Source organism: Scatophagus argus, chromosome 4 (genome assembly GCF_020382885.2).
Source record: "Scatophagus argus isolate fScaArg1 chromosome 4, fScaArg1.pri, whole genome shotgun sequence".
NCBI lineage: Eukaryota > Metazoa > Chordata > Actinopteri > Scatophagidae > Scatophagus > Scatophagus argus.
Window position 1 is genome coordinate 2,589,659 of NC_058496.1, and position 26,979 is coordinate 2,616,637.

At 42.8% G+C, this 26,979-nt stretch overlaps 2 protein-coding genes across 6 annotated transcripts in view; both read right to left on the reverse strand.

The window, feature by feature from the left end:
• gapvd1 (GTPase activating protein and VPS9 domains 1) overlaps positions 1–15,419 on the reverse strand; it is a 28,881-nt gene extending 13,462 nt beyond the window's left edge. Inside the window, exons 1-12 of one of the 5 annotated variants that reach the window (XM_046386813.1) lie at positions 15,252–15,419; positions 10,429–10,647; positions 9,538–9,805; positions 8,853–9,425; positions 8,678–8,761; positions 8,443–8,577; positions 6,993–7,185; positions 6,352–6,432; positions 4,385–4,542; positions 3,925–4,054; positions 3,171–3,296; positions 2,878–3,051 (exon numbers count right to left, since the gene is read on the reverse strand). In XM_046386813.1, coding sequence (XP_046242769.1) covers positions 2,878–3,051; positions 3,171–3,296; positions 3,925–4,054; positions 4,385–4,542; positions 6,352–6,432; positions 6,993–7,185; positions 8,443–8,577; positions 8,678–8,761; positions 8,853–9,425; positions 9,538–9,805; positions 10,429–10,613 — 2,107 coding nt within the window. In that variant the 5' untranslated portion in view covers positions 10,614–10,647; positions 15,252–15,419. The remainder of the gene's footprint in view (positions 1–2,877; positions 3,052–3,170; positions 3,297–3,924; positions 4,055–4,384; positions 4,543–6,351; positions 6,433–6,992; positions 7,186–8,442; positions 8,578–8,677; positions 8,762–8,852; positions 9,426–9,537; positions 9,806–10,428; positions 10,648–15,251) is intronic. The other 4 variants (XM_046386812.1, XM_046386811.1, XM_046386816.1 and 1 more) reach the window with 4 other exon arrangements.
• A 1,783-nt stretch (positions 15,420–17,202) lies between these two features.
• Positions 17,203–25,069, reverse strand: unm_hu7912 (un-named hu7912). Its single transcript, XM_046386817.1, has 2 exons — positions 24,848–25,069; positions 17,203–21,884 (listed from the first exon to the last, which is right to left on the reverse strand). Exon 2 carries the CDS (start codon positions 21,830–21,832, stop codon positions 18,590–18,592), a length of 3,243 nt encoding a protein of 1,080 aa, XP_046242773.1. The 5' UTR covers positions 21,833–21,884; positions 24,848–25,069; the 3' UTR covers positions 17,203–18,589.
• Between the last annotated feature and the right edge of the window lie 1,910 nt (positions 25,070–26,979).

Here is a 26,979-nt window from a genome sequence, read left to right on the forward strand (position 1 = left end):
AAGGAAGTCACGTCTGTAGTCGCAAAGTCATCCTGAAGGCACCGTTTTGCTCTTTAGCCTCTATGTGTTGTTAAGGCACTGTGTTGATTCATATTCTGTAATTAGCGCTAATAAATTATTCAGAATGTAAATATGAGAAGCTGAGAATGCCACTACAGAAAAGACTGACATTTTTCAGTTACAAGCATGTTCATATTTAATGCTCCATTTGTCAGCATATCATATGTTATTTTCTGGGACTAGGACTGCTTTACTGAATTACAATACCTCTAGCTCCAGCTTCTTAAATGTGAGGATCTGCTTGTCATTTATGAAATTGAGTAAATGATTTCAGTCAAAAATCTGGTATCCACCTGCTCTAAATGGAAAGTGCCATGAGATACCTTTTGCTGTGATTTGGCGCTGTATAAATAAATTGAATTGCACCGACGCTAAGGTGTCTTTGGGTGTTGAACTCTCGGGAGAATATTTTAAATTTTACAGACTACCTGATTAATCATGAAAATGATCAGCAAAGTAATCGACAATAAAAATAAGCGTTAGATGCAGCCCTGGTTAATAATGGCAAACAAATAATGAACGATAATCATGGAATGTAGAGTTTTCCCATGTTTTATCTAAATTCAAACCTGCTCCATCACCGTTACACGAAGCCTTCAGGTGTGAATTTTAAACAACACTGTGGAATGTCCTGAGATAAGCAACAACACGAGGTAAACCCTTGGTGAACGTTGTGAGGAGGACAGGAGACAGTCGAGCTTCGCATACAGAGACACACAGAGAGAGCTGGAGGTCACATGTGTCTCATGCTGGGACCCACAGGCGCATATACCACACTGTGCCAAAGGTCAGGGGTTAATGGTAATATCTCACCCTTCCCTGGCCTCCGGGGGCAACGACTTTGAGCTGTTGATTAAGCCTAGCATTACTCACAACCAAATTACCGCTTCGCACATCCTCCCACAAAGTCCTCAGCTCGGTGTCCCTCCACCTCCGCTTGGGAAGCCGTGGCTTAACAAGGTGGCAGAATGCGGAGGAGGGGTGGAAGAGCTAGCAGGTGTGAGTGGGAGGTAGTGGCCAAGGCTCAAGACCAAAAATTCGACCTGAGGTAGTCGGGGCCCCCCTCGGTATGTCGTGATTCCACTTCATGGCACACGAGCGTCATGAGCACGCATGCATGCCAGCACCCAGGCAACAGTGTGCAGTGATGCTGGCGGGGGCAGGGCTCTCAGTGACGGTGGGAGAGCTCCATCCCGCTGTCCGTGTTTACAGTCTTCAAGGTAGGGGCGCAGAGTACTTGTCTTTCAGGTGGATGATTAAATGAGTGGCACAACAAGAAGTGAAACAATTAGAATTTCTGCCTCATTATCATGGTAATCTTATCAGTGGGATAATGAGGTATTAATGGATATTTAATGTGCATCTCATAACCCAATCCCTTGGAGAAAACACATAAGGAAATCGCTGTAAATTCACTTAATGATGGAAAAGTCCCCCAACGCCATATTCCGAAGAATGAAAAATGGTGGATGCAAATGAGAAGGAACCAAGGTCAATAAGACTGCAGGGACCGAGTGAATGTCAGAGAGGGAGAGAAGGATAGAGAGATGGGCAGGAAAAAGACTGAGGCAGAGGAGACGGGAACACAAGCATCTGAATAACACCAAGACTCGAGCATTCTGCCTACAGTCGGTTTCACACTGATAATCCAGGTTATCTTTACGACCTGTGTTTACAGGACAGAGTGCAGAAACCGAACTTCCCCTCCACTATCTACTGAAGATGTTTATCGTATCTATCAGCAGATTATGATTATGCACGCACATATTAGCTTCTGCTGCAGTGATAATGCTGCCTAACTTCAGGATATGCTTCCAGAGACGCGTGGAAAATAACTAACTTTGCCTTACAGTTTTCTGCACCAAGTGCCTCCACTTCACTGGTGTATCCTATCAACTGGAAGATAACTGCATACTCAGGCAAATCAGTAGCAGTAAAATGAATTTTTTCTTTTCTTTACTCTCAACTTACAGGATCAAAAAGATGAATATTACCAACTAGGTTTTTGTTCTTTAGTTGAAAAAGCATACTGACACTGATACCTGCTGTATTACGGGAGACGATGTTAGAAGTTTAATCGCTGTATGGGAAGATGTTTCAATCAAAGCCCTTTTCTTGCCTTCTGGCCCTCAACCTGTAAAGCTGACAGAATGTCACCAAACTGCTGTTACCACAGCAAACAACCAACGACTGAACGTTTGCAACCCCTACTTGCTTAATTCTGATGATGGACTGTGCCAGTGATCTTTTCTGTTGTTCAGCATGCTTGCTATAAATGGGGGTCACATATAAAGATGAGTATAAACAGTAAGGGCAATAGGCTCAAATTTGAGATATAAAAAATATTTGAATTGGGTCACTTTGAACAGCTGCGTGCACACAGCCTACATTCATAAACATATAATGCTTCCCAGCACATTTAATTCATTATCAGTTAAATCTATTATCTATCTATTTATAAGTGCTGATATGTTACATTAGAGCCCACACTGATAAACATTAAATGCAATTCATTTTCATAAATCATCCAAAAAATGCATAACAAGGTCCATACACGTCTATGAGCCTCGCCATTTGACCTGTGGCGCGTTTCATCATAGAACCTGAGCTGAGCTGCCTTGCGATGCTGTTTCACCCACATACCACAGGGTGATGACATTTCCCTACAGCTACTTAATCAACAGTCAGAGAAGGTCCCTGTGTGCAGATAATTCATCTCATAAAATGTGTCATGATCACCCAGGCTGTGAAGATCAATCACTCTGCTTACTGATGCACGGACTGAACGTCTACAAACACAACACAGCCGCCGCTCACCTGCTATTTCCTGCAGCCGATCTTCATCCATGTTGGGGTCAAAGTCGCTGCCGAGCACATCTGTGCTCCAGGTTTCACTGACCGTCTCAGAGATGTCCCGATCCTCCGTCAGACCCATCATGTCTCTGATCTCAAACTTGCGCAGTTTGTCATCCAGGTTGTCCTGAGTGGTGGCTGAAGGAGACATTCGGTGTTTGCTCATGAGTATTTTTCATTTATTTACAAAATCTCTCTGCCTGAAAAATAAACAATCAACTCAACGTTTTGGCCAACATACAGACACACACATTTACCTTGTTCATGCTCCAAAAGCTGGAGAGCCTCCACCCCGTTGCTCCCCGATGGTCCGGCTCCCAGCTCAGAGACGGACTCTCCCTCCAGGTCCAGAGATGACACAGAGTTAGAACGATTGGATGGACCTGGAAGGGAAACAAAAGCATAACTTAAAACAAACACAAGGTCATAAGGTCAGACAGGAATTCAGCCAGCTGTAGCTCAATGGCCAGCACATTGGACTGTAAATGAGTTGTACCTTCCTCTGTTACTTTTTTGTTTGTTACTTTGTGTGTGGCAAGAAACCAAAGCCAATATAGACGGTTTCATTATGACAATGATGAGTTTCTCCCAAACCAAAGGGTTAAGTGGGTACACACCTGAAAGTAGTATCCAGTACAGATAATGTACTTTTTACAAGTATCAACTGAGTAAACGTGTCAATATTAATACATGTGATGAAGAAAATTCTCTGTGGGTAGCTGGAAAAAAAACCTTCTAACCTTCTCTACTTTTTAACTTTCCCAGGACTGTGATATTACTCCGAAAATATAAAAGAAAACTATGTCAGCAATTTGTTTATCTTTATTATCAATTATTGTGCCATTTTTTTATTTTATCAACTAATTGTTCATTCTATTAAATGTCAAAAATTGGGGAAAAAGGCTCATCACAGTTTTCCTGAAGAGAGACCAAAGTGACATCTTTAAACCCAAAGACAAATCATTTATTATAACAGATGTCAAAGAAAAGCAGCTAATCCTGCGGACTGACCCTCCGAGATGCCTTCCAAGTTGTCACTGCAGAGGGAGAAGCGCAGGGTTTTGTCTGGTTTACCGTGCAACTTAGTATCGTCAGCATGGCCGTCCCCCTGAGCCCCATCAGCCATCTGCAGGTTCAAAACCTACAGAGCAGATGAGAGAGGATGCGCAAACATAAACAGAAATACATCACTGTATATTATATCATACTGTGTTTGCCAGTCACTCACTCTGGCCAGAGGCACAATCAAAGATGGCAGGAGATGAGGAGTTTATTTTATTTTTTTAAGGTAGATACAAGGTTTTTTATAAACTGCATCACACTGCAAGTACACTCAAAACACTTTAAAATCCCTGACACTGACTCTAAGAAGTCTCACTCCCCTTCGATGACAGGAGAAAATATGACACTGAATTTATCACATCATCAGCATCTCTCCCGCAAATGAGTACATTAATTCAAGTCATATTACCTCATTCTCTGACATCATCCCAGGGACAGTCTGAGGACCAGTTCCCAGTGAAATCACCAGCACCTCCTCTGGCATCAGCTCCTGCAGGGATTCTTGGGAGCTGGCCTCTGCCTCCCCCTCCTGGGCGATGTTGGTACGGCTGCGGCTACGAGCGGCTGCTGGGTGCAGGTTGGAGGGAATTAAAAGAGAGACCACAGTTATTTTCTGATCATGACATTCAGAATAACAACACATATTGCTATGTTTTAAACCTAACAATGTTGTTGTTGATGTAGGGAATATGATCAGGAACTCATATTTCAACAGCCTTTGCGAAAACAGACAGCAGAGAACTGAGATTCTCATCTGGTATGTCACACAGACGTGCTTCCTGTAGCTGCTCTTCATAAGTAATGAGAATGACTCACTACCAACAGCTAGTAACACTTTTACTTCCAAACGAGCCATAAGTTACAATGGCTTTATTGGTTTCACAAAGAATATGTCAAAATTACCTTTTGAATGTTTTCCAATTCTTTCCTCACGTAGCTTAACGCCAGTGCAACATCAAAGACGAGTTTATCTCTTCATTCTCAGGGTTAGACAATTTGTTAGACATTTAGCTGACAATAATGAAGGCTGAGCTTTCTTTTAGTGTGTAAGTAATGTTTCTGGAATCTGAAAATGGTTTTCTCATTGTGCACATTGTGAGGACAGGTACACACACAAGCACATTGAAAGCTTTGCTCATCACATGCTACATCTGCCATATTATATAAACAAAATTACTTCAACAACACTAACGTACACAAAAACTTTAACATGAAACTAAGTTCACTCTTGATATTATTTGGTACGACCTGAGCTGAAACATGGCACCCTGACCTGCTTCCACAGTGATCTGGGATTAAAACAGCAGGTGTGACATAATGAAACAGCACACAACATTCTTATCGCTCTAAAGACGGGTCTAACGTGTTTCAGCCCCGTGTTTATGTGGCCGTGGCACACGGCATTGACTCTTTAGCTCCATCCACTGGACAGATTCCAAAAACATGAAAAGAGCAAAGTTCAGGTACTGTGTCTGTACCCACTTCTCCAGTCATTTCAAGAGGATTACATAACAACACTTAATACATAATAACGCTGCGATCCAAGCACACACTGCAAATTAACAACTTAAAGAGTGCAAAAATGATGCTTGTTTCGTCACACATTCTTCCGTGACACATTCCCTTAAAGCCAATTCGTTCCCAAACACAAAGAGCCGATATAATCACTAGTTCTAACAATGAAACTGAAGCCAGCGCTGCGAAAGAAACGTCCACAGTCTCGAGTTGAGGTCCTGGCCTCCAAAGACACCAAATACATTAATAAAAAAATACAGTTTTCCATCAAACAAGAGCCATTTTGGACCCTCTTCTCGTCTCAGACTCGAGTTTTGTTGGTCTGTTGGATTGTGCTCTTACTCCACAACAGCCTGCAGCCTGCAGCTGGCTATACTCAACATGGTGCATTCAGGGCCTACTGGTAAACATACAAATGTTGTGTCTCATTCACATCCAACTATTTCTGGAACTTATTCTTGTTTACTTAGTGAAAAACAAGAATAAATATGCCCAACTGACCACAACTCAGGCACAGACCAGAAGGAGGAAAGGTGGAAGATTTTTCCTCACTCTACCTGGTAATGAAAAGCCATAATCCGCTGAATGAGGAAGCAAAAAAGGGGAAAAACTCAGAGAAGAAAATGAGTGGAAAAACATCTTTGTGCTAATAATAAGCTAAAGAGCATTGTGCGAGGCAAAGCAAACACGGTGAGGGCACATGAACAGCGGCAGTGCTGGGAAAAACTGGTGAGGCGGGGAGGCTACTGTGCAGCTAGGAGCATGGACCACATGAGTGCTATCTAACACGCCACTGAGTGAAAAGAAGAGATACACAGCTTAGGTTCTCTCCAGCTCCGACACGTCCGACAGGCTACCCACCAAAAGGGGTTACTAATGGAATGTGGGCAGACAGAGTGGTGGCTGTAGGGTCCCAGGATGTTATGGCGGCTAAGTGTTGTCCTGGTCATTCATTGGCAGCACGGGAGAAAGGAGAAGGACAAGGTGGGGAGTTGGAGAAAGAACACAGAGTTCATCTCAGAATTTAAAGTAATCTCAAGCATCAAGTCAAGATTGTGTGTATGAAACGTCATATTTCAGAGAAGCAAAGCACAAGTGGTTCATTTCTAATTACGGGGGTGTTGCTACAGCACCATTTGTCTTGAGAATGCTAATGAAGGTGGTCTATGCATCTTTTCTATCCATTCCAATTAAAATGAGTTCATTTATATTTGGTAATTTAATTGGTTGTCATTTCTGTAATTGAGCCTCAATCCAGGCCATGCTAATTATCTTTATAACAAGCTGAGAAGAAGCTCATTAGCTTCCTATAAAACACAGGCCTTTCACTAGCCATCACCACTCAACTCTTACTTGTTTATTTTGCTTCTCATTAGACAAAATATCACACTTCTCTCTTCAAGCTCTTGTTTCAAATTGTGATATTCCTGTGAAGCAAAACATCCTTTCGAACCTCCCATAACTACAAAACAGAGTGGCAGGAAGACGGGGGCTTCAGGTACCTATGGGCAGCCTGTTCTTCTTGTTGGCAGGAGTGGTAGCTGGGGAGAGCTGGGGGGTGTTGGAGGGAGTGAGCTCCAGACTGTTGCTCTTCACAGTTCGATTCTGGGGCACGTTGGCAAGCAGAGTCTCCAGAGCCATGTGCTCCTCCTCCCGAAGATGGTCCCCTGCCATCACACTGCGCACAAAGTCCACCTGTGCAGGAAGTGGTAGACTTTATACTTCAGGCCATCACAGGGTTCAGTGTTAGAAATCTACTTTCCCCAAGCCAGTTTTTACTTGCAGCAATACAGTATTCTACAGAATACTGTTTACTAGTGCTTATTGAATAAGAACAAAGACTAAAGTTAATTGTCATGTTTAATCTTACTCACCTTGTTCTCAAACTTGTGCAAAGCACATAGTTGGAGTTTTGCCCACATCCTACAACACCACCCCATTAATTTCCTGTTTTCTAAATAAATAATATTCATATGCAACTCCCAACAGAGGTGAGAAAAATGTGAGGTGGCTCACTTTGTTCATCAGCTTCAGCAAAATATTAACCGTTTGATTTACCGGCGTACCGTGCCATTTTACTTGCCCTGGGCCAGTCGGCAATCCTTAGTGTGGAGCTTAATGAATCACTTGCCAAGCCAACAGTTATTCTGAGGAAGGGTGTGAGAGACAAGTTCGCACTCGCCAACGTCTTGTTTGACATGAATCTAAACTGTTGCTAGTACAAAATGTGGGATTACACACACAAGGTATTTTGCAATGAATGGCAGAAAAGAAAGCCACACACAGCTTTCATACCTAAACAAACCATAAGGCGCTTAAGATGGCTTATGCCCCGACATAAACATCATTATGTGCTGATGTATATGTCATAGGCTGAAGTCACACTAAGGTCACAAGGTAAGTTAATACATAGGTCTCTCCTCTTGCCAAGTGATTCATCTGCAGTTCAGGCAGACTATCCAGCATATTTTCACTTACATACAGGTTTCCTTCACATACCGCTGGCACATACTGCTACTGGCTTTCAAGTAAAAGAAGCTCACTTGCGTAGTTCCCTTTTTAAAATAAGACCTACATAGTCAAGACTGAACTGCTAGTAATTTGCTTGCAAACACTACGGAATGACATAATGTGACAATAGGTGAAGGAACACAGAAAAGCTGCAATGGCATTATTAAGGCAAGAAAACCATAAACGACATTAACTGGAGGACATGTGCAGTAACCAGATATGTGCTCAAGAATGCTGTAAACTATGTCTTAAAAAACTGACCTTAAAACTGGATCAACAAAAATGAGTACACTGAGTATTTCCAGAAGAATGAAGGAGCTCCAAAATCTTATCAAATCTCCTCGTTAGTGGAAGCACTTAAGATGTATGGAAACTTTAGAATATGTTGTTCTCAAACTCCCAAACGCCCCCACAGTGGCAGAACAAAACACCTCAGCCTACCAGCACAAGCAGCTGATTATGTGTAATGTAGACCGCAGTCCTACTGAGGCCTTCGAGAAGGTTCATTGAGGACATGGGTGGGGTCTCAACTGCTCTTCCTCCGATCACCACATCCAGAAAGGCAGCAACGCAACTCTGCAGACAGAGACGACGACTAGTAAATTAACTGCATTTCAAGGAGGAAATATGCTGCACTTAGGCTGGAATTATTCAAACATCAAAAATGTCGGCACACCTTGTCAAATTTGGACAAACTGCTTTTCCGCCTTGGGTCTGCATCATCATCAGCCATGGCCAGCTGCTGCAAAAGCTGCCCAACCTATATGACATCAAGCACATAGTATCATTCTGTACTTTGAGATGATTCCTAATTGTTCAATTGTAAACAGAACACATTCTGGGTGACTGACCTGCATCAGATTGAAGCGGGCCACTTCATTGATGGGAGCGTCTGAGATGATACCATACTGCTCTGGGTTAACTATAGCTGGGCAGATGAAGCAGGTCAGCAGCAGGTCTGTACACATGGTGCGCACCTCGCCCACCTCCAGCCGCTCCACACATGACAAAGTCTTGTACATCTGTGACACAATCCAGCGGAGGCTGTGGGGAAAGCAGTAGGTGTTCTGCTTCAGGTAACCAATAAACTTGTTGACCAGAGCTACCAGCTTGGCCTCATTAGCCTCCACCGCTGCCTGCACCCGTTGTCTGTAGCCCTCAGAGCCCTTCTCTCCAAAGCGTTCCTGCTGGGCCGGAGTGAGACGCTCCGTCACCTTGGCTGGGTCGGTCTCCAGGTGGTCTTCATCTTCTACCAGCAGCTGCATGATGGGCTCATGGAGCGTTGCAGTGAGGAAGAGCTTGGCTGAGTACAGGCCCTCAGAGAAGAGCTTGAAAAGGATGCTGAAGGCACAGGTTCCACGCCGCAGCAGGCGGCGAGGATTGTCACTCTCCTTCAGCTCAAACTCTATCAGGTATCGCAACACCTGGGAGTTGGCAAGAAAGACAGTTGCATCGGATAAAACCATCTCATTTTGCTGACAGGCTATTAAATTGTGCAGCAAGTGAATAAAAACAGACACAAGTAGGACCCCTGACCTGCAGCAGGTAGCTCTCATCTTCCTGCATAATGCAATTGCCATAAAGTGAGGTGAAGACTGTATGAATGACCCCCTGGGTGTGTTCCTGGTTCAGCCTCTCTCCTGCTACCAGACAAGATGCCACCAGTCTGGGGTTCTCCCTCAGCCGGGCCAAGAACTCGCCATAGATCGTCTCCTGGAAGCCCAGAGTCTTGTAGCCATCAACAAACTGTGTGTCTTCCAGCATTTTGGCATGTTGGCAGCATTCGGCTGGAGAGGCCTCCGCACTGTACACACAGATGTTTCATTGCTAATCATTTACAGTGCGTCCTAGCTCCTAGCAGATGACTGAGACGATGGCAGCCAGTTATTTGGTAAATAACTTCTGAGTACCAATACTCAGTCCTACACATCTAACTGACTTACATCCACCTTAAGACTAGCAAGTTTTTGCATTGAATCACATTCTCGAAAATAAATGAATGGTCCGGCTCAACATACTGAATATTGTTCGCTGTCATTCATTATAACTTCTTTCTGCTCACATAAGTGCCACAAGTTGCACTAATAAATCACAGGTACGTTAACAGGAAATGTTTGCTTTCAAAACTTCCCCCTTAAACCACAAATTTTCATTTTTACATTTCTGTTGGGGCACAGCTAAAAAAAAAAAAAAAAAAAAAAAAACAGGCTTCATGTAAGTTTCAGAGGTGATGGCAGGTGTGCCTGAAAAAGAAGTGTTAGCCCCCCAACTCAAAGCGAAGCTAACCACATCCTGCATGCAGCTCTGCTCATAATGAACAGACACAAGATTCATCTTCTTGTCAATTTCAAAAGCAAATAAATATATTTCCAAAAAGGTCTGAACTACTCCTTTTAGGTCAGAGTGGATCAGCACTGTAGGTCTGACCTGGTGAGAATGAGACGATCGAGGTTGATCCTCTGCTGCTTGGCGATCCATGCAGCCCGGTACAGCCTCTCAGCTGTCTTCAGCACATCGCTGTTGAGCCTCTGGATGAGCTGCTTCTCCGATGCCACGTACAGCCGCTCCTGCTTCAGGTGGTGGGCCAGAGTGTGGATGTCTGGCTTCACCATCTTCACCAGCTCACACAGGCAGAGAGCGAAATGACTGGAGCATGAAAGGGACAAGATAGGAAGAGAATGAGGTGAATAATGTATAAGCAGTTAATATTAAACTTAAATTCACTGTTTGAGTGACAATGCATTTAATGGTAAATGTATTTAGAGGAGAAACAGGATATGGTTCCCTTTTCTGTAAACAACTGGCTGAACAAAAGCTCATACATGATGCTCGCGTCATGCAGGGAAGTCATTTACATTCCATGTGTTTCACACGCTGGCCCAATGACAACAGCAAAAGCACGCTTTTTCTCAAGCTTCAGGAGACACAACACAACAGAATATGCTAATCACTCTCCCTTCTCCAAACATCAACAGCCAAGACATACAAACCAGGCAGAGTGCATGAAATTTGAATGATTTCTTGGAGAATCCTTTGCACAAAAGCCTCTTTGTGGCTGGTTGGTAACACAGCAAACACAGATTTAGCTGTGGGGTTATGGGAGGAGAATGAGACTCGACTGCCTCAGAGTGTCACTGCTCGCAAGCTAACAGACAACCACAACATTAGAGATGAAATGCCTGACAAATCAAATTGGTTATGCAGATTTAAACACATAATGATAGGCTTTACATTGAATTCCCTTGGCAAACCAAGAAAAAAACTGCGATTACTTATCTCCAATTACTGCAATAGATTGTCATCATTTTTGCAAAACAAAAAGGCCATTTTAAAGTAGAGCAACAGTGACTGGTCTATTAATAGATTCCTTGGTCAAAAGAAAGTTTGCTTCAAACCATTTTGATAATCAATTAATCACTCATTTTTCAAGCAAAAATGTCAAACATTTGCAGGTTCCAATCTGCTGCTCACACTGTGTGTACATCAATCAGCGGTTTTCAAAGTAGGGTGCTGGGACCCCAAGGGGTTCTTGAGAAGGTTCCAGGGTGTCCCCAACAAAAAGGGGAATTACACATTTTCACTAGAATTCCATAAATAACACAATGACTGAATGAGTAGTTTGCACATGAGTATCATAAACTTTATGTGATAAAACATATAGAAGCAAAACTGGGACCCTGGGACTAGCAAAACATTTCAACTAATACTATCTGATTTGAGCATCTCAGTACAGAACATACACTCAGGTAGCACATTACCTGAAAACTGTCAGAAGGTGGCTGCACTAAAAGTAGTCACTTAGTGAGGGCTTTATGTTTTTGTCAACTGGTGATATAAAAGGCTTTTAAACAAGCAAAAAACGCACATCTTTCTTCAGTTCCTTTTATTTCAATTTACATGTTAATGAACTGACAACTTAGTGACTCACAAGTACACACACGGTGCATTTCCATGCGTACACATGCATGTTCTTGAATAAGCACATTCTTCACATACTTGGAAGGAAGTGAAAAAGCAACTAAGCTACTAAGTGGCTAGCAGAGAGAGTGACTGCCATTTGCCGTGGCCCCCTGTGCCTGCCAGCTTCAATACAATCCACTACATAAGACTACCTGGTGAGTCAGTCATGAAGCACACTGAGGAACTCTAAAGCAGAAGAGAAACCAAACAACAGACAGTGTGAGGGGAGGCACAATCTGTGATTTTGTGAGTGGTGTGAGAATGATCGTAGCTGTGGCAGGACACAATCCTGTTCACATGACAGACAAGAGGACCAACTGCAACATCAGTGTAAGCATCATAATTATAACAACAGGGTGTCATAAGAGACGAGAGGCAGGGTGAAGAATAACAGGGTTTAAAAGGCCTGGGTAAGTTCAACTACTTCAGTAATGCAATGAAAACTCTTACAATTCATTACTTTTGAAATGGAACCACAAAACAAAAGTACTATAGAGTAAAGGTATTTGGAAAAGAGCCATCTCCTCCCACGACATGATCAAACACAAACACAAACACACACACACACACACACACACGGAGTGACCAATGGAACAAAGTGCTCTTTATAAATAGTCAAAGTATTTCACTTTCAAGAGGTATTCATGGATCTGAGCCAACATCCTCTTCACACTTCCTTTTCAGATAATTTCTTACACTGCTCAGCAAGTGAATTCTGTACACCAAATACATGAGATATACGAGTGATCTTTCCCACCATCCAGCTGGAGCCTCAATACCTCTCCAGCACTGACTGAAATGTTTCCATACCATCGATTATCAAAAACTGCCAAGAAAGGAAAGCTGACATTGTTGAGTATATGGACAGGCTATTGGTGCTGGTTAGTTGGGGAAGGCGAGGGAATGACAAGCACTTCTCTTTTCTTTTCTTCATCCAGATTTAGCCTGCTAGTCACCCACTTCTCTGACCTTAAGACAACCTCTACACCGTCCACCGGCTCTGACACAAGATGCTGCAGTGATGGCAAAAAGAGAACACAAAAAACAACCAAGTCTTTCCAAACCCATGTGTCTCCACCAAATACAGAATGATGGGATGATCTGTTTTATGTGGCTCCTCCATATTCACGTGAGAAAACAGTGTTTAGGAAGGAATTTTATTCTATATGGAATAAATAAACAGTGCTTGAAATTACCATGAAACATTGTTTCCATTGATGGCCATGTGCTGAAGCTGAATGTCACAACGACACTATAAACTCAGGTATCATGGAACTTAACCCAGTTTTCCATAGGTGCTGTCACTTTATCTGCTGTCTGGAGGGCAACGTCCTACAATTTCACATTTTTCAGGGCCTCTGACGGTGGGTTGAGCCTTTTCTTGTTGCCAAAGACACTCCATCTACACTACTGAGTGAAATCGCCTCGAGTAAATTAAGAAAACATTGGATTTGCAGGGTGAAATATGAGGACACAATGGTTTACCCAAAACAAAATCCTACAGACGTACAGCAGTAGCCATGAAAAAATAAAGCAAAAAGCACAAACACACTAAAACTGCAAACAGTAGCAAGTTAGTTGTCAACTTGTAAATTAACCAAATGTTGACAATCGATTAATCTGTCATTTTTTGAGTTTCTACTCTCTGAATTCAACCTCCAACACTGATCGACATTCATCACCGTTTTCTGACCTTTAACAGACAAAACAACTAATCTAATAATCAAAAAAATAATTCATAAATCGTTAGTGGTGACCTTAAAGCACACAGACACAACACACATATGAAACCATCTCAGCAGTGCAATATCCCCCAGACTCTGACCCAGACTGACTGCAGATTCTCAGAAACAAAACAGATTTCAGTAATTCGTCACAACAGAAACTAGAGGCAGTAAAACACATGAGGAATACTGACATTGTCATCTGTATCAACTAAAATGACCACTGCAGTTGTGGTTTTCTGCGGCACTCTCAATATTGCACATCCTGAAAAGAAAAGATGAACTTAATTCTGAGTAATCAATGAGACAAGTCAAGTGATCCAGTTACAGAAAGTGTGTGATCACTTGGTCACAAGTGAACTTAAGTCATTCCACTTCCACACACCATCAATGACACCATTTCCAGGCGACCTGTAGTCATCACTACAGAGGAAAGAAAGTCCTGCTGATGGATTCTCTGCTGGATCATGACTTCACCATACAATGAAACTAACTAGCTATGATGCAATGTGACATTTGGCAGTGATACAGGATTTGGATAATTCAGGACCAGAACACTATGACACAACTTGACACAACTTGACACAACTTCAAAGTGAGAGGTAATGACTGTATATTTGGATATTTTAATCAAATGTCATTTAGGCTTTAAGTCCCATGTTCACAGAGCCTTCAGAGCTTTTATTTGCCTATTCTCTCAGACAAACAGTAAAAAGGCAAAAGCTTATAATTTGATGATATAAAACAGAAAAACAATAAGTGACAAGCAAATGCTTTAACATGATAACGTAATTAAAAAAAAGTACTTGCTGATATTAACCCAACTGACTTATTTTTGTCAGAAATATTGGACATAGAGAGATAATTTCGGTAAGGGTTAATATCCAGTATAATCATTAATGATGTTGATGATGAACTGATGATCACTGTATATATATATATCTCACGACCTTTCAAGCCTTAACGTTACACACACTTCATCTGAACGGTCATGTTAGCAGGCTACAACTTTAGACATTCCTTTCGCAGACTCCATGAGTGGGTGGGGGCACATTTGACAAAAAAGTTGTACGCTTTCAATGTCCTTGATTCGATGGTGTACCAACATTAGCCTGACATTTACATTTACACAAACAGCCAACAAATCAAGATCAGTTAGGTTAGGTTCACGCCACCGCTTGCTAGGTAAACTTTCCTCGCATTAACTTAGCATCAAACGAGCGGACTATCATATCAAATAAACCACGTAGGTAACGTAACCCAGATGTAACGCTGGGTCAGCGAACTGACACAACCCCAGACACCCAGATGCTACAGTGGTACGGGTCAAGACGAACTTGTGTTTGTACTGATTTGAAGAAGGAGCACAGAGAGCAGACTGGTGAACTGGCTAACCTAGCGTTAGCCTGCTTACGTTACCCAAGTTAAACTCGGCTAACGTTTGCTAGTCAAGCAGAGTAAGCTAACGATAAGCTAGTCGGCTACGTTAGCTTAGCTTTAGACTGCAGGGTCCCGAGAGACCAAATGTGATCAAATAAACACGCGAATATAAATTCAACAACTTACCAAACGTAATTAGGGCGTACTGGGTGTTCACGGTTTGTCTAAACACAGCTGATCAAAAGATTTCTCGAGTTGTTTGTTGGCGGTTAGCGTCTCACACTGGCTTCTGCAAGAGCGAACAGTGCTGTCATTTGCTGTCATCACGAGGAGACCTGCGCAGCCCGCATGCGCAGGGGCTTGTTAAAGGGAGTTCACACACTAACAGAAAACAGGGCTCATTCCCGCAAAATGAGAGTTGGTTGCAATTTCTAATAAATCCTACACACTGTAACCCTTTGTTATTGTATGTCCTGTCTTACAGGATAATATCTAACACTGTATTTTTATGTGCATTCAAAGATTCACAAATTAATTTTCTTTCTCAAATTGTCTGGTGATGTGCTTTGCTCTTCTCATTTGGTCTCTTGGCTTAAAGTGGGCATGCGCACAATTGTAATGTTAATATTATTAATTAATTCTAAAATATGTGGACTAAATAATATCACTGCACTGGTTATCACAGCCAAACTGTGCCTCTTTGTGTGGCCTTCTCTCAAGATAAAAGCATAATAAAGCAGAGATACTGAGAGCTGAGACATATGACGCTGGCTGCTAACCAATTAGAGCTGACAAACAATGAAATAAATGGTTCTGAGATAAAGCAGAGCAGGCCCCACATCCCACAATGCAACACTGAAAAGAACAATAGCGCTGTCTGTCTCTGGATTTTACATCTGATTGAAATCTAATTTGTCATAATAAATCATGATTTGTGAATTCTTCCTGTTTTGTGGTGTGTGTGTAGTGGTGGTGGTGGTGGTGGTGGTGTGTTGCTATGTTATTGTATTTTAAGTTTTTATTTTCGTGTACTGAAATTGTACAGTGCGTGGTTGTAATATTTTTTCAGATGTTCTCTGAAAATAAAGCTGACTTAACTTGATTTCCACACACACTGTAACTCAGTTACTGTTGTCTTCTGGATGCAGCTGCTGCACAGAGCCCACATGGGATCATTACAGGAAAATATTCATGCTTTTACAGGATGCATTTTCATTTTTTTCTCAAAATTTCTTTTGAATTAGACAAATCAAGTGGGGGCCTTCAGAAGTTGCAGTCGTTTTAGTCTGAAATTGAGTCTTTGTGTCACTATTCACTGACCACAGATCAGCAAGGGAATTTAGTTTTTAAAATAAAACCATAAAGTTGAACATCATCTTATCTTCAAATTAACACTGATATGTACAGTTTGTTCATGCTGTGACCTAACTATTGTTTTAAGTTCAACTTAAAAAATTAAACGTATTGTTTCAACAAATGCATAAATGTTAATGATGAATTTAAAATCAACTGTATGAAGACTCATATTAAGAAACATTCACAGGTAAATCATTAAAATTATTTTATCTACTTTGATTGTAATTTATTTATTCACTTTAAACCTAAGACAGCAGAATCTAGATATAAAAAATATTAATAACCAAAATAAAGACACTTAACTGAGCCAATCATAACAGGTTTAAAAAAGTAATTCATATAGTGTTCCACTAGGTGGCGCTCTAATACCATAGAACAAAGACACCTGAGGAAACGCTGTAGATCCTTGACAGCCTGACGTGAGTCAGACATGTTACAGCACATTCATAGTTAAATGGAAAACTGAGGAAATTGATATTCAAACTGGTGGTGTATCTTGTGTCTCTAAAGTTTTTTCACTTTATACTTTATATAGTATGTCTGAATTCTTCTACAGTGTAGTTCATTCCTAACTTTTAAAGGATCAAGTTTATTCCCTGAATTGTCTTGTTTGAATACTCGTGTGCGCATGTGTGTCATCCAAGCGAAAGAGTGAATTGGACAGGCAGCTTACGTCTTCAGGTTCTTGCGTATATCAATCCCATTGACGGAAACTGTAGTATTTCTCCTCCTGAAATGCCTAATAAGGAGTACAGTGGAAGGGAAATGCAAAGCCGTGAGGTTGCCTGTTAAATTCCATTTATTATATATTATATATGAGTTATAAACATCACAAAATATAAAGTTCAGGAAGGTCTTGCACAAAGATATATATAATCAAGTAAAAGAGCAACCTTAGATTAGTCAACAATGGCAACGGAAGCAGGCGTTTCATCACATCTGTGATCGGTTCTGCAGCTGTGTTAGAAACATTCTCATTCTATAATTTATGTTTTAGTGCAAACAAAGACTTTGCAGCTTGTGGCTCCAAGGGATTATTCAATATTAATAATAAAGCAGGATTCGACAGTATAGATGTTAAGGTTGCTCTTTTATTGCATATTGTTTAAGAACATACTGTGGTATCAGTTACAATAAGGTCTCAAGGTCATGATGTTGAAATTATCTAATATTTAATATATATTTTTATATATACCTCTTACATTTCTAAGCATCAAATGGTATTTCAATAACATAATAAATTTAATTATAAGCAATATTAAAATACCTGAATATAAATAACATGCTTTGAGCAAAATAACTGTTCATTTACAATGGTAGTTCAAACAAACTAAGTCAAGAGTTGTCGAGCCTTTAGAAATAGCTTAAACCTATACATTGCTTTGTGTCAAATGCATTTTTTCTTTTCGACTGAAGGCCACTTTAAAACAAAGCAATTTACATGAGAATGACATCAAGTCTTACCACTAGATGAAATAATCTCCAACCAAAATTCTTAATGTAGTGGGGAGACAAATAGATGGTTTGATTGTACTCATCTATCAAACAATAACTAATATATCAATAATAATGAAAAAAAATACCCACACGACTACAGTATACTTCAGAAATAATACTTAAGTACTAATAAACAGTTGTAGTATTACAACCACTATAACAAGTTATAATATGAATTTTTGATATAACACTTCTGGAGAAATCAATAGTGGACGACTGTTACAATATGAGACCTGGTTGTGTCTACCATTACGTAATGGCAATGAGATGAGTACTTCATAAATATTGTGTGTGCTTCATACAGTGTCTGCAGTAACTGCACAGATCATACATGTTCACATCTTTGACACCTGGATAGCTGGGTTTGTGCCTAGTCTACATGCATCTACATTAACTCTTCTGGGTGCAACAGGATCAAAACAAGCCAATGACGACATAGCCTTTAAAAGTGTGTGTATATACTCTATGTGTGCGTCTATGTGTGTGTGTGTGTGTGCGCGCGCGTGTGTGCACGCGTGGCAAAACAGTGAAATAAGAGAAAGAGAGCTTGGTCACATATATACACATACCGTATGTCCGTATCGATGTTCAATTTATCTAACCACACCATCTATTTACAGTATGTACATTTAGCGTAGCTGACATCATTTTCATTACTATTTAGTGCTATACTATATAATATCATCCAAGAGATGAGGCGTACCCACCCAGTCCAGAGTTCTTGGCTCGGATGCGGCCATGATCATGCACATAAACTGTTTCCCTGTTCTCTTATCTATTGGGTAAATTGTTGTTGGGGTGAACCTCTTGTTGCTCTCCACAAACTCACACAGCTGACTATAGATTTTGGGGTACTCGTGACGAAGGAAGACTCCTCTGGTCCTGAGCTCACGCTGGATATTGACGAAGCACACCTCTCTGGCTTTTCTTCCCTCCTCCCCCTCCTTGTCAATATCCGGTGTGCCTGGAGGCGGAGTGAGGATGAGAGTTTCCATTTCACTGTCCTTCTTGAGTACCTTTTTGTCAGGGCTTGAGGAGGCCAAGGACACCTTTGCATATTTTCGAACTGTTGGTGCTTGGACCCTCGGTGAAGGTCTGTTAGGCACTAGTTCACCAACAGCTATGGATACATTCAGAAGGAAACATTCATTAGGGTCGTATTCATTACCTGCCTGCTGCAGCTCCTTGCAGTATTCACCCAGGTTGTCCTTGAAGCCGTCCAGCTCTCTCAAAGATAAGTATGTCGGAGACATGAGGAGGCTCTCGAGTCCAACTTGCAGGAAGTTGTCAGCTGTCTCTGGATTGGCAAAACCCAGAAAGAGAACACCTCTCCCTCTAGAGAGGTAGCCAGCTTTAGCAACGCGAGAGAAGGCTTTGTGGATCTCTGAATTCTCTCTGCAGAACTTAAGAGTGTGTCGGCACACACTGTTGACACGGCCGTACAGACAGGTCTCTTTATGAGTCTCCCAGTCGTCCCTGCGACAGTTTCGCGAACAGTAAAAGGTGTAGCAACTGTGACAAGATTTGAAATACAAGCAAGCGTTGAACATGTTCTCAGTCCGTTTGCACTTCTTGTTAGCACACACCATAGTGTCATCTTCATCTGTGCTGTGGTCTGGAGAACAGTCTTCTGCACTCCTTTGTAAAGCATCACATCCACTGTCGGGATCTTTGTTTGTGTCAGGGCTGGATTTAGAAGACGGGAGCTGTGTGTTCAGACATCCTACGTTTTCAAGTCCAGAAGGTCTTCTGTCTTTGTCATCGTCTTCAATAATTAGCTGCTTCAGCTGGTCTAAAAGGTCTTCGCTTGACTTTTTGCAAGTTGGTGGTTTGTAATCAACGACCAAATCAGCTAAGAGTTTGTCCAGCTGCTCTAGACTCTGCTGGAGGGAGAAGTTGTTGTGTTTCCTGTCTTTGCTTATGTCCTCTGTGGTGGATTGCTGCTTCTGATGCGTTACTTTCTCAGATGGTGTCTTTTCACTGTCCAACATATCCCATCTGACAGAGTGCACATCACTCCGCTTGCTGTTGCCTGCGGTTAAGTCGTTGTCTGTTATGGTGATCTCAGGAGTTACAAACCAGTTCCCACTCTTGGTATTCCTCCATGGATTGCTCGAGCCCCTCTCTAATGAGTTTTCAGAGAGTGAGAGGGCAGCGTAGCGCCTTGGTGAACTTGAGAGGTTAAGTATAACAGGCTGAGAAGTGACATCAGAGGGAGCTCCATGCCTTGCTTGGTAAAACAGGTTCTCATAACTTCGTCCACGTGGCACTGACTGCTCTCTGTCATACCGAGGGTACAGGATATTGTCCCAAGACTTGGAGTGGTTTTTCACCTCTGCTCCTAGCCTATTTGTCTCCACATAGCTGTTGGTGTACCATGGGGGCATACTGAGGTCTTGCCTCACTCTTGGTGGTGTGAGCTGAGAGGACTGGTTAGAGTAACCAGATATACTTGAGCGATACCAGTCATCGGAAAAGGCCTGGGACATTCGGGGGCGCTGACGACCCTCCGTGTGATATGGCCTTGAAGGAAAGCACTGCTCCTCAGGAGAGCCGTACGGTTTGGAGTAAACCAACCTTGAGCTACTCATATGGTACGGATTGAACCGGTTGTCCTCTCCATAGTAAGATCTAGACAGAGGAGTTTGAGAAAAATATGATCCTGCCTCACTTGTAGAGTAAGGCCTACTATATACAGAGTGTGCTGGCTCTCTGTTGGAAAGGTGGTCTGTGTAATATGACCTGACAGGAAGGGTGTGCACCCATCGAGTCCTTGGATCGTACTGACTAGTCATTGTACTACCGTGACTGGTTAGGCTGGACCGATCATCCTGAAAGTAGGGCCTAGAATAGGGATGGACTGGAAACCGGACAGGGTCCTCTGTATAGAAAAACTTTGTCGGTATGTTAGGGTTTGAGTAAGCTCTTTGCTCTTGACTCAGATATGGTGCAGTTGGTGATGGCATTCTATGCATACTGTCTAGATGCTGGTAGGAGATGGGAGACATGCTGGTGGTATAGTGGTATCCTTGTCTAAAATCCCCACTGTAGCATTCGCTTGGAGTGGGCGTTGGTGAGGAGACAATCTGTCGCGGTACATACAAACCTCTACTGCTACTGGCCTGGGAGTATCTCTGCCAAAGATGCTCAGTCCGTACATTGGGAACCTGCCTAGCTGTGTGCTGCAGCACAGAAGCATCTGGTTTAATGTCCACACGACACCTGACGTGAGGGGTTATGGCTGGTTTATCAGGTTTATCCTCCTCAAAACAGTCTGAGACATACAGGGGAGAATGAGGCTGCAGTTTGATAGGATGCACATCGTTCAAAAAAGCCCTGTTTGAGGAGAAGGGTTCTCGATGTGTTTCTGAAGTCCTTAAGCTATCTGATGCAGCCTGAGGTGCATCCCTCCCCTTCTTGCCTCCTGGAGGAGACACCGAGATGGGCACAGGAGTGAGAGTGGCCTTAATTCTTGGAGCGCTTTTAGATCTTGTTCTCTTTTTAGAATCTGACCATGTAAGATGGCTGGGTTTGTCCTGGGTGGTGTGCTGCTGCTGCTGCTGCTGCTGCTGCTGCTGCTGGAACTGCCTGGTGTTGAACAGATCAGGAGACGAAAAGCGAAGGTGCCCCGGTTGATCTAGTCCGTTCCACATTAGGTCTTTGTTTAATGTCTGATGCTCAGTCCTCTTGTAAGGGTACTCCATCGAAGAAGAGAAGGACTGTGGGTCATCCAGTGACTCAATGAAGTCAAAGCTACGGCAGTGCCTTTTGTTGATGATTTCCGATTTGTCAATCATTTTCAAGTCACACTGCCCGGAGGAGTGGATAGAAACTGACGGGTCAGTCAGGGGATTCAGAGTGAAGTCCTGATAAAGCGTCGATGCCAGAATATCAGGGGGGTGCGTTCGTGTCATCTTAAAGGAACTTCAATGCCCTCCATTCAGTGTGATTCAAGATCAACACAGCCTGTGGAAAGAAACAGACAGATGAACAAATGCACTTCAGTGCGATTTAAATGTGTAGATGTGAGGAAATGTTTCACTAGAACAGTAGCTTTCAAAGCGGGGCCCAGGGACCCTCGGGGGTCCTTGATGTGGTTCCAGTGGGTCTCCACCAAAAGAGGAATCATCTATTTTCATCACAATTCCATCCATAAGTAACAGGATGACAGGATGTATGACTATGTTGGCTACGGGTTTCAAAAACTTCAGTGGTTATCTCCTCACCCCCACACCGATGGAAAGTCCGTTGAAGTTTTTAAGTCTACAAAGCACTTCTGGAGCTTCACAGCAACCAAGTGTTCCAGTATTCTCCTGATCAAATGAAGAAGCACCAAAGTTTTGTGGACTAATAAACTTCACCAGACTACCACTGACTTTTTTTGATTTTTGGGTGACCTGTTTCTTTACTGTTATTTATTCAAAAGAATCTGTAAAGGTGAATCAGATGTAGGTCAGTCAGTGCAACCACAACCTGAGCACATGATACAGATACCAACAGTGATGCTGTAGTTGCGCATTTAATGACCAAGTTAATTTCATGCTGACAGCCACAACACAAACTGAGCAATGTGACAACCAGTCATTGTTTGAGTTAATTTTTAAGAGACACTGTGAGCCAAATCAGAGTCTTTCACTGTCAACTGAATGTTTCTTTTAATAATTAGAAAATGCAAAACATATCCAGCATGATCTTATACCAAATTGCTGGAGAAAAATGATCAATTTTACATGAAATTTTTTTGAAAGATTAATCATTAAACACAGCTGGAGACAACTGTGTCAAAGCTACTTTAATATATTTTGTATCAAATATAATTTAATATTATTTTAAATAATATTATTTCAGTGTGTGTTAGTTTGGTTTGTAACACATAACCATTTTCATATTAGAGGCCTCACTATATAAATAAAATTATTATAAAAAGTGTGTTTCAGTTTCAGAAAGTGACTGCACTTATTATTTTTATTTATTTATTTATTTTTTCATTTTTTATTTTTAAAAAAAGGCAGTGCAACAAAGCATCCGTGTTTTCTGCTGTTTGAATTATTCACATCATATGAATAAATAATATGACGACAACTGCTGTTGATCTCTGCCTCATTCAGAGCACTTTTCAGGCCTTTGAATATCATCGTGGACAAAATCATTCCACTTCAACAATGGATTTATGTGTCACACACACATGGGCTTTCTTGTTGGCACCCACCCACGAGCTAACCCTGAGCTACCATCTGTTCACGGCGAAGAGGATGGACTGACCAGCCCTCTGCCTGCCATGTCTCCTCAGCACACCTGAACATCACGTCTGTTCACACACGACCAGCCTCGACAGACAAACCAGCACTGTTTTTCACTGTTTCGTTTGGCCCCCGAGAATTGTTTATTTCAGTGAGACCTGTGTGTGTGTGCGTGTGTGTGTGTGTGTGTGTGTGTGTGTGTGTGTGTGTGTGTGTTTGACCTTAATAAAACAAACTGCTACAGCAGCTACAGTTGCATACAAAGATTACTTAATTGATTTTAAAAGACTAGCCATCTAGATTTGCATGAAAATGTAGCAGGGGGTAAAACACTGCAACTGAATACCAAATACCTCATTTTTGGCAAGATGGATCACCTATTTTTAGAATATTCAGTTGTGTACACAGCATCGAGTGTTTCAGCTGTAAATTCAAAGCATCATTTGGTTTTTTCAAATTTTACAGAAAATAACGCCGACTACGTGCTGTACTTTCACCAGCTGTTTCATCACCACTGATCTCTAAGGTCTAATTTATGGCTGAATATTGTTATAATATGAAGACAATTTGGAGCTGACTCTTTGCCACCTGGGGATACTTCAGTTTAAACTACACGCCACTAAGGTGTGGGATGTAAAAGGTGAACATTCAGTGAGTGAGTTCACCACCATAACGTATCTGTCTCATAGAGTTACCCAGCTTTAAGACACTCCTGGATACAACCAATAGCGCCCACTACTGTTGTAAGAATGAACTTGCATGTGAGGATACTGTAAAAACAGACCTACACAGCTACTGTACCACTTCCAGTAGGAACGCTCTACATGCCGCAAGAGATTAAATATCTGAATAAATTATCTACAATAGGTCACTACTGACATCACTACTGACCCTCACAGGCACCTGTAGAAATATCAAGATTCTTTTCCTGTAGAGAAGTGTTGTGTTTGATCTGATTTAGGATTAAATAGATTTGTTGTTCTTCCAAACGAGCTGCCTGGACTGCATGGATTCCTTCCTCTGCTCATCTTCACGGTCTCAGGCTGTTCTTCAATAGGGGGGCTACACTTTCCAGCCCTGGTATAAAACCACATGCCACATACTGTCTCCATGGCTACAGCACACAGCAAAGAAACCATGAAACGCTGCTGGAGTTGCACACAAATTCAGCCTGAAAACGTGGACTCCTGATAAAAACGAACACCTTCAGCGTGAAGGCCGAGTTTAACTGCGTGTTGTTATGCTTCTACCTGCTGTCTGATATTAACGGAGCTCTTGTTCATCTGATGGCCAATTTCGACTGTAATCAAAACAACCTGGACATTACGGGATTGTGCCCGTTTTGCGAGGTTTTGCAGACAATAACAAACGTGATGCAGACTCTCCCGGATCCTCCCCACGGTGGCGTGCCGAGGCGCATTCAGCCTTGAAGCCTCACCAAATACTTGCTGTAACGCACTTCAGCACCCCGCTTTATTTTGGTGCTGCGGCACGGCCGGACCCCCCATCTTTTGTGGCTGACCTAATGCCTTTGAGCCCGGAACGACATCATTTGCAGAGTAAGAAAGAAAGAAAGAAAGAAGCATCGGGTTCAAAGCAGGACAGATCCCGGCGGGACGCAGAAAGCGGAGAATGACTTGGGCTAAGTTTGGAAATGTTAGGATTGAGCGAGTGCCGGAGGGGCCTTACCGCCTCGGATGCGGGGGACATGGTGAAGCAGCAGCAGCAGCAGCAGCCTGTTGTCCGTGGGTTGCAGCTTCATCCCCGCCGCACCTGCCGTGAGCCTGTCGGAGCCGCGCCGTCCTTCATGCTGCCTTACATGTTGTCGACTTCAGCCTGCGATGCTCTCACAGCCGCTTATGTCCGTGCGTGCGTGTGTGTGTTGTGTTGTGTTTGTGTGTGATGGAGGGGAAGGAGGAGGTGTGTCTGAGCCTGCGCTTGTGCGCGTGCCTCTGGAGGCGTGGTTGTGCGTGTTTTTTATGAGGAGGGAGGTGGGGGGTGTTGGAGGGAGGTGGGGAGGGTGTTCAGTCTCGGAACAGCAATGCGGTCTGTCCGTTCATCTCTGAATACGAAGCCCTGAGGACACGAGGGCATTTCCGGCTGGCTGTTTGCTCGTCCTGCAGTGTGAGGTGCTTTGTAATCAGCTTTCCTCGTCTGGAGGCAAAACACTTCTGACATTTACATTTTTAGAAAGTTTGCAGTCAGTCTGCAGCCTGCAGATTCGGGCCTCTCCTGCACTTGGCTTGTCACATCTGGTCTTCCTCCTACACTGTTGGACATGGGTTCGAAGTCTGTGCCAGCGTCATGTGATTCTGTACTTGATTGTGGTGGAAGTAGATCCGTGATGTGAGGCTGCAACTAAGAATTGTTTTCAGCATCCATTCACGTGTTGCTTATTCTCTAAAACAGTCAGAACACTGTGGTATTCGTACACTTATCATTTGTGACAAAGGAAAACATCAACTTGAACCAGCATCGACTGAAGAATCCATTAATCCACTGACCCTTGTGGCTCCAGTGTGATGGACTCTCTATCACAACTTGACCTTTACTGGCTGGAGTTGCTCCTCTGAAAGCAAACTGGAGTCTGGAGAACATCACCTCCAACGCAGTGTGGCAGAGGTTTGTGAAACAGGAATCCATAGGATTTGTGTACACTGACAAGAGTCTTCAGTTTAGTTTGCAGCTCAGAGACGTAAGAATCACTCAGAATGAAGCCTCACCCTGAAAACTCGTGAAATGGAATCTGGATCGGTGAAATCTGCTAGATATTCAGCCATGACTTTGGCAACCTTCTCCGTAAACTCCAAAGTCCTCTCTCCAGCTCTGACTCACATTTCCATCGTCACCTCTCGCAACATTTCATCTGCGAGAGGTGATTTAGGTCATGTGCTGTGGGGCCCTGTGGAAATCCTCCTGGATGGAACATGATGTTGCTTGCACATTGTCTTTGCTGTTTGCAGTGTTGCAACATGAAAGATCAGCCACATTGTGTTTCCTCTGGCCTGCACATCTGCCCCAGAGCCTCACCTCCCCGCAGCCTTGTGCACTGTGTGAATTGATGGTGGGGACAGCTGGCTGTGAGCCCCAGCACCGGAGCATGTGACTGCTGCTGGAAAACTGCTTACTGAAGCACTCTCACGGCAGACAGAAATCACCACAGAAGAACTGTGCTGATCGGGCTGAAGATGGCAATGAAACTTAGCTGCTCATTTTGCTACAGGAAACGGCAGCTTTGCACTGCACCGATTTTTCTATCCTCAATTCTTTTCCTGCCTGCGTCCTGGTTGCAAAACACAGCGGCTAACCGAGACTCCATCTGTGACATGTATGAGATCTGATTCGGAACGACGGTACAGTGGAGCTCACATTGTGCGGCATCCAGCATCCCTGAGAGTGGGGATCTTTCTGAGCATGTGTGACTCACCCTCTCCAGCACAGTGCGCTGGCATCAGTTTGTGTCAGCTGTTGGTTAGCAGGCATAAGTGTCTGTCAGCTGGCTGCTAGCAGGTGTCTTAGGCACCTTGTAGGCTCTGTGGAGAGGAAATCAATGGCTCTCTGTTGATTAGACAGGAATCAATAGGGTTTATACCACCACAAAGTAAGGAGACTGAAGCAGAACGCTGCCTCGCTCTGCCACCAGAGCTCAGGCGAGCTCTCATGCTGCTCTGACATATCAGCCATAATGAGCCATAAGGACGAATCTGGACGTTCTGCTTTGTTCCTGCACTGTTCCCCGCTCATGCTGGCACAGTAAACAACCTTCAGTTCTCCAGCTGGCTACAATTAACTCTACGAAAGATTAAGCGACTCTGTGCAAA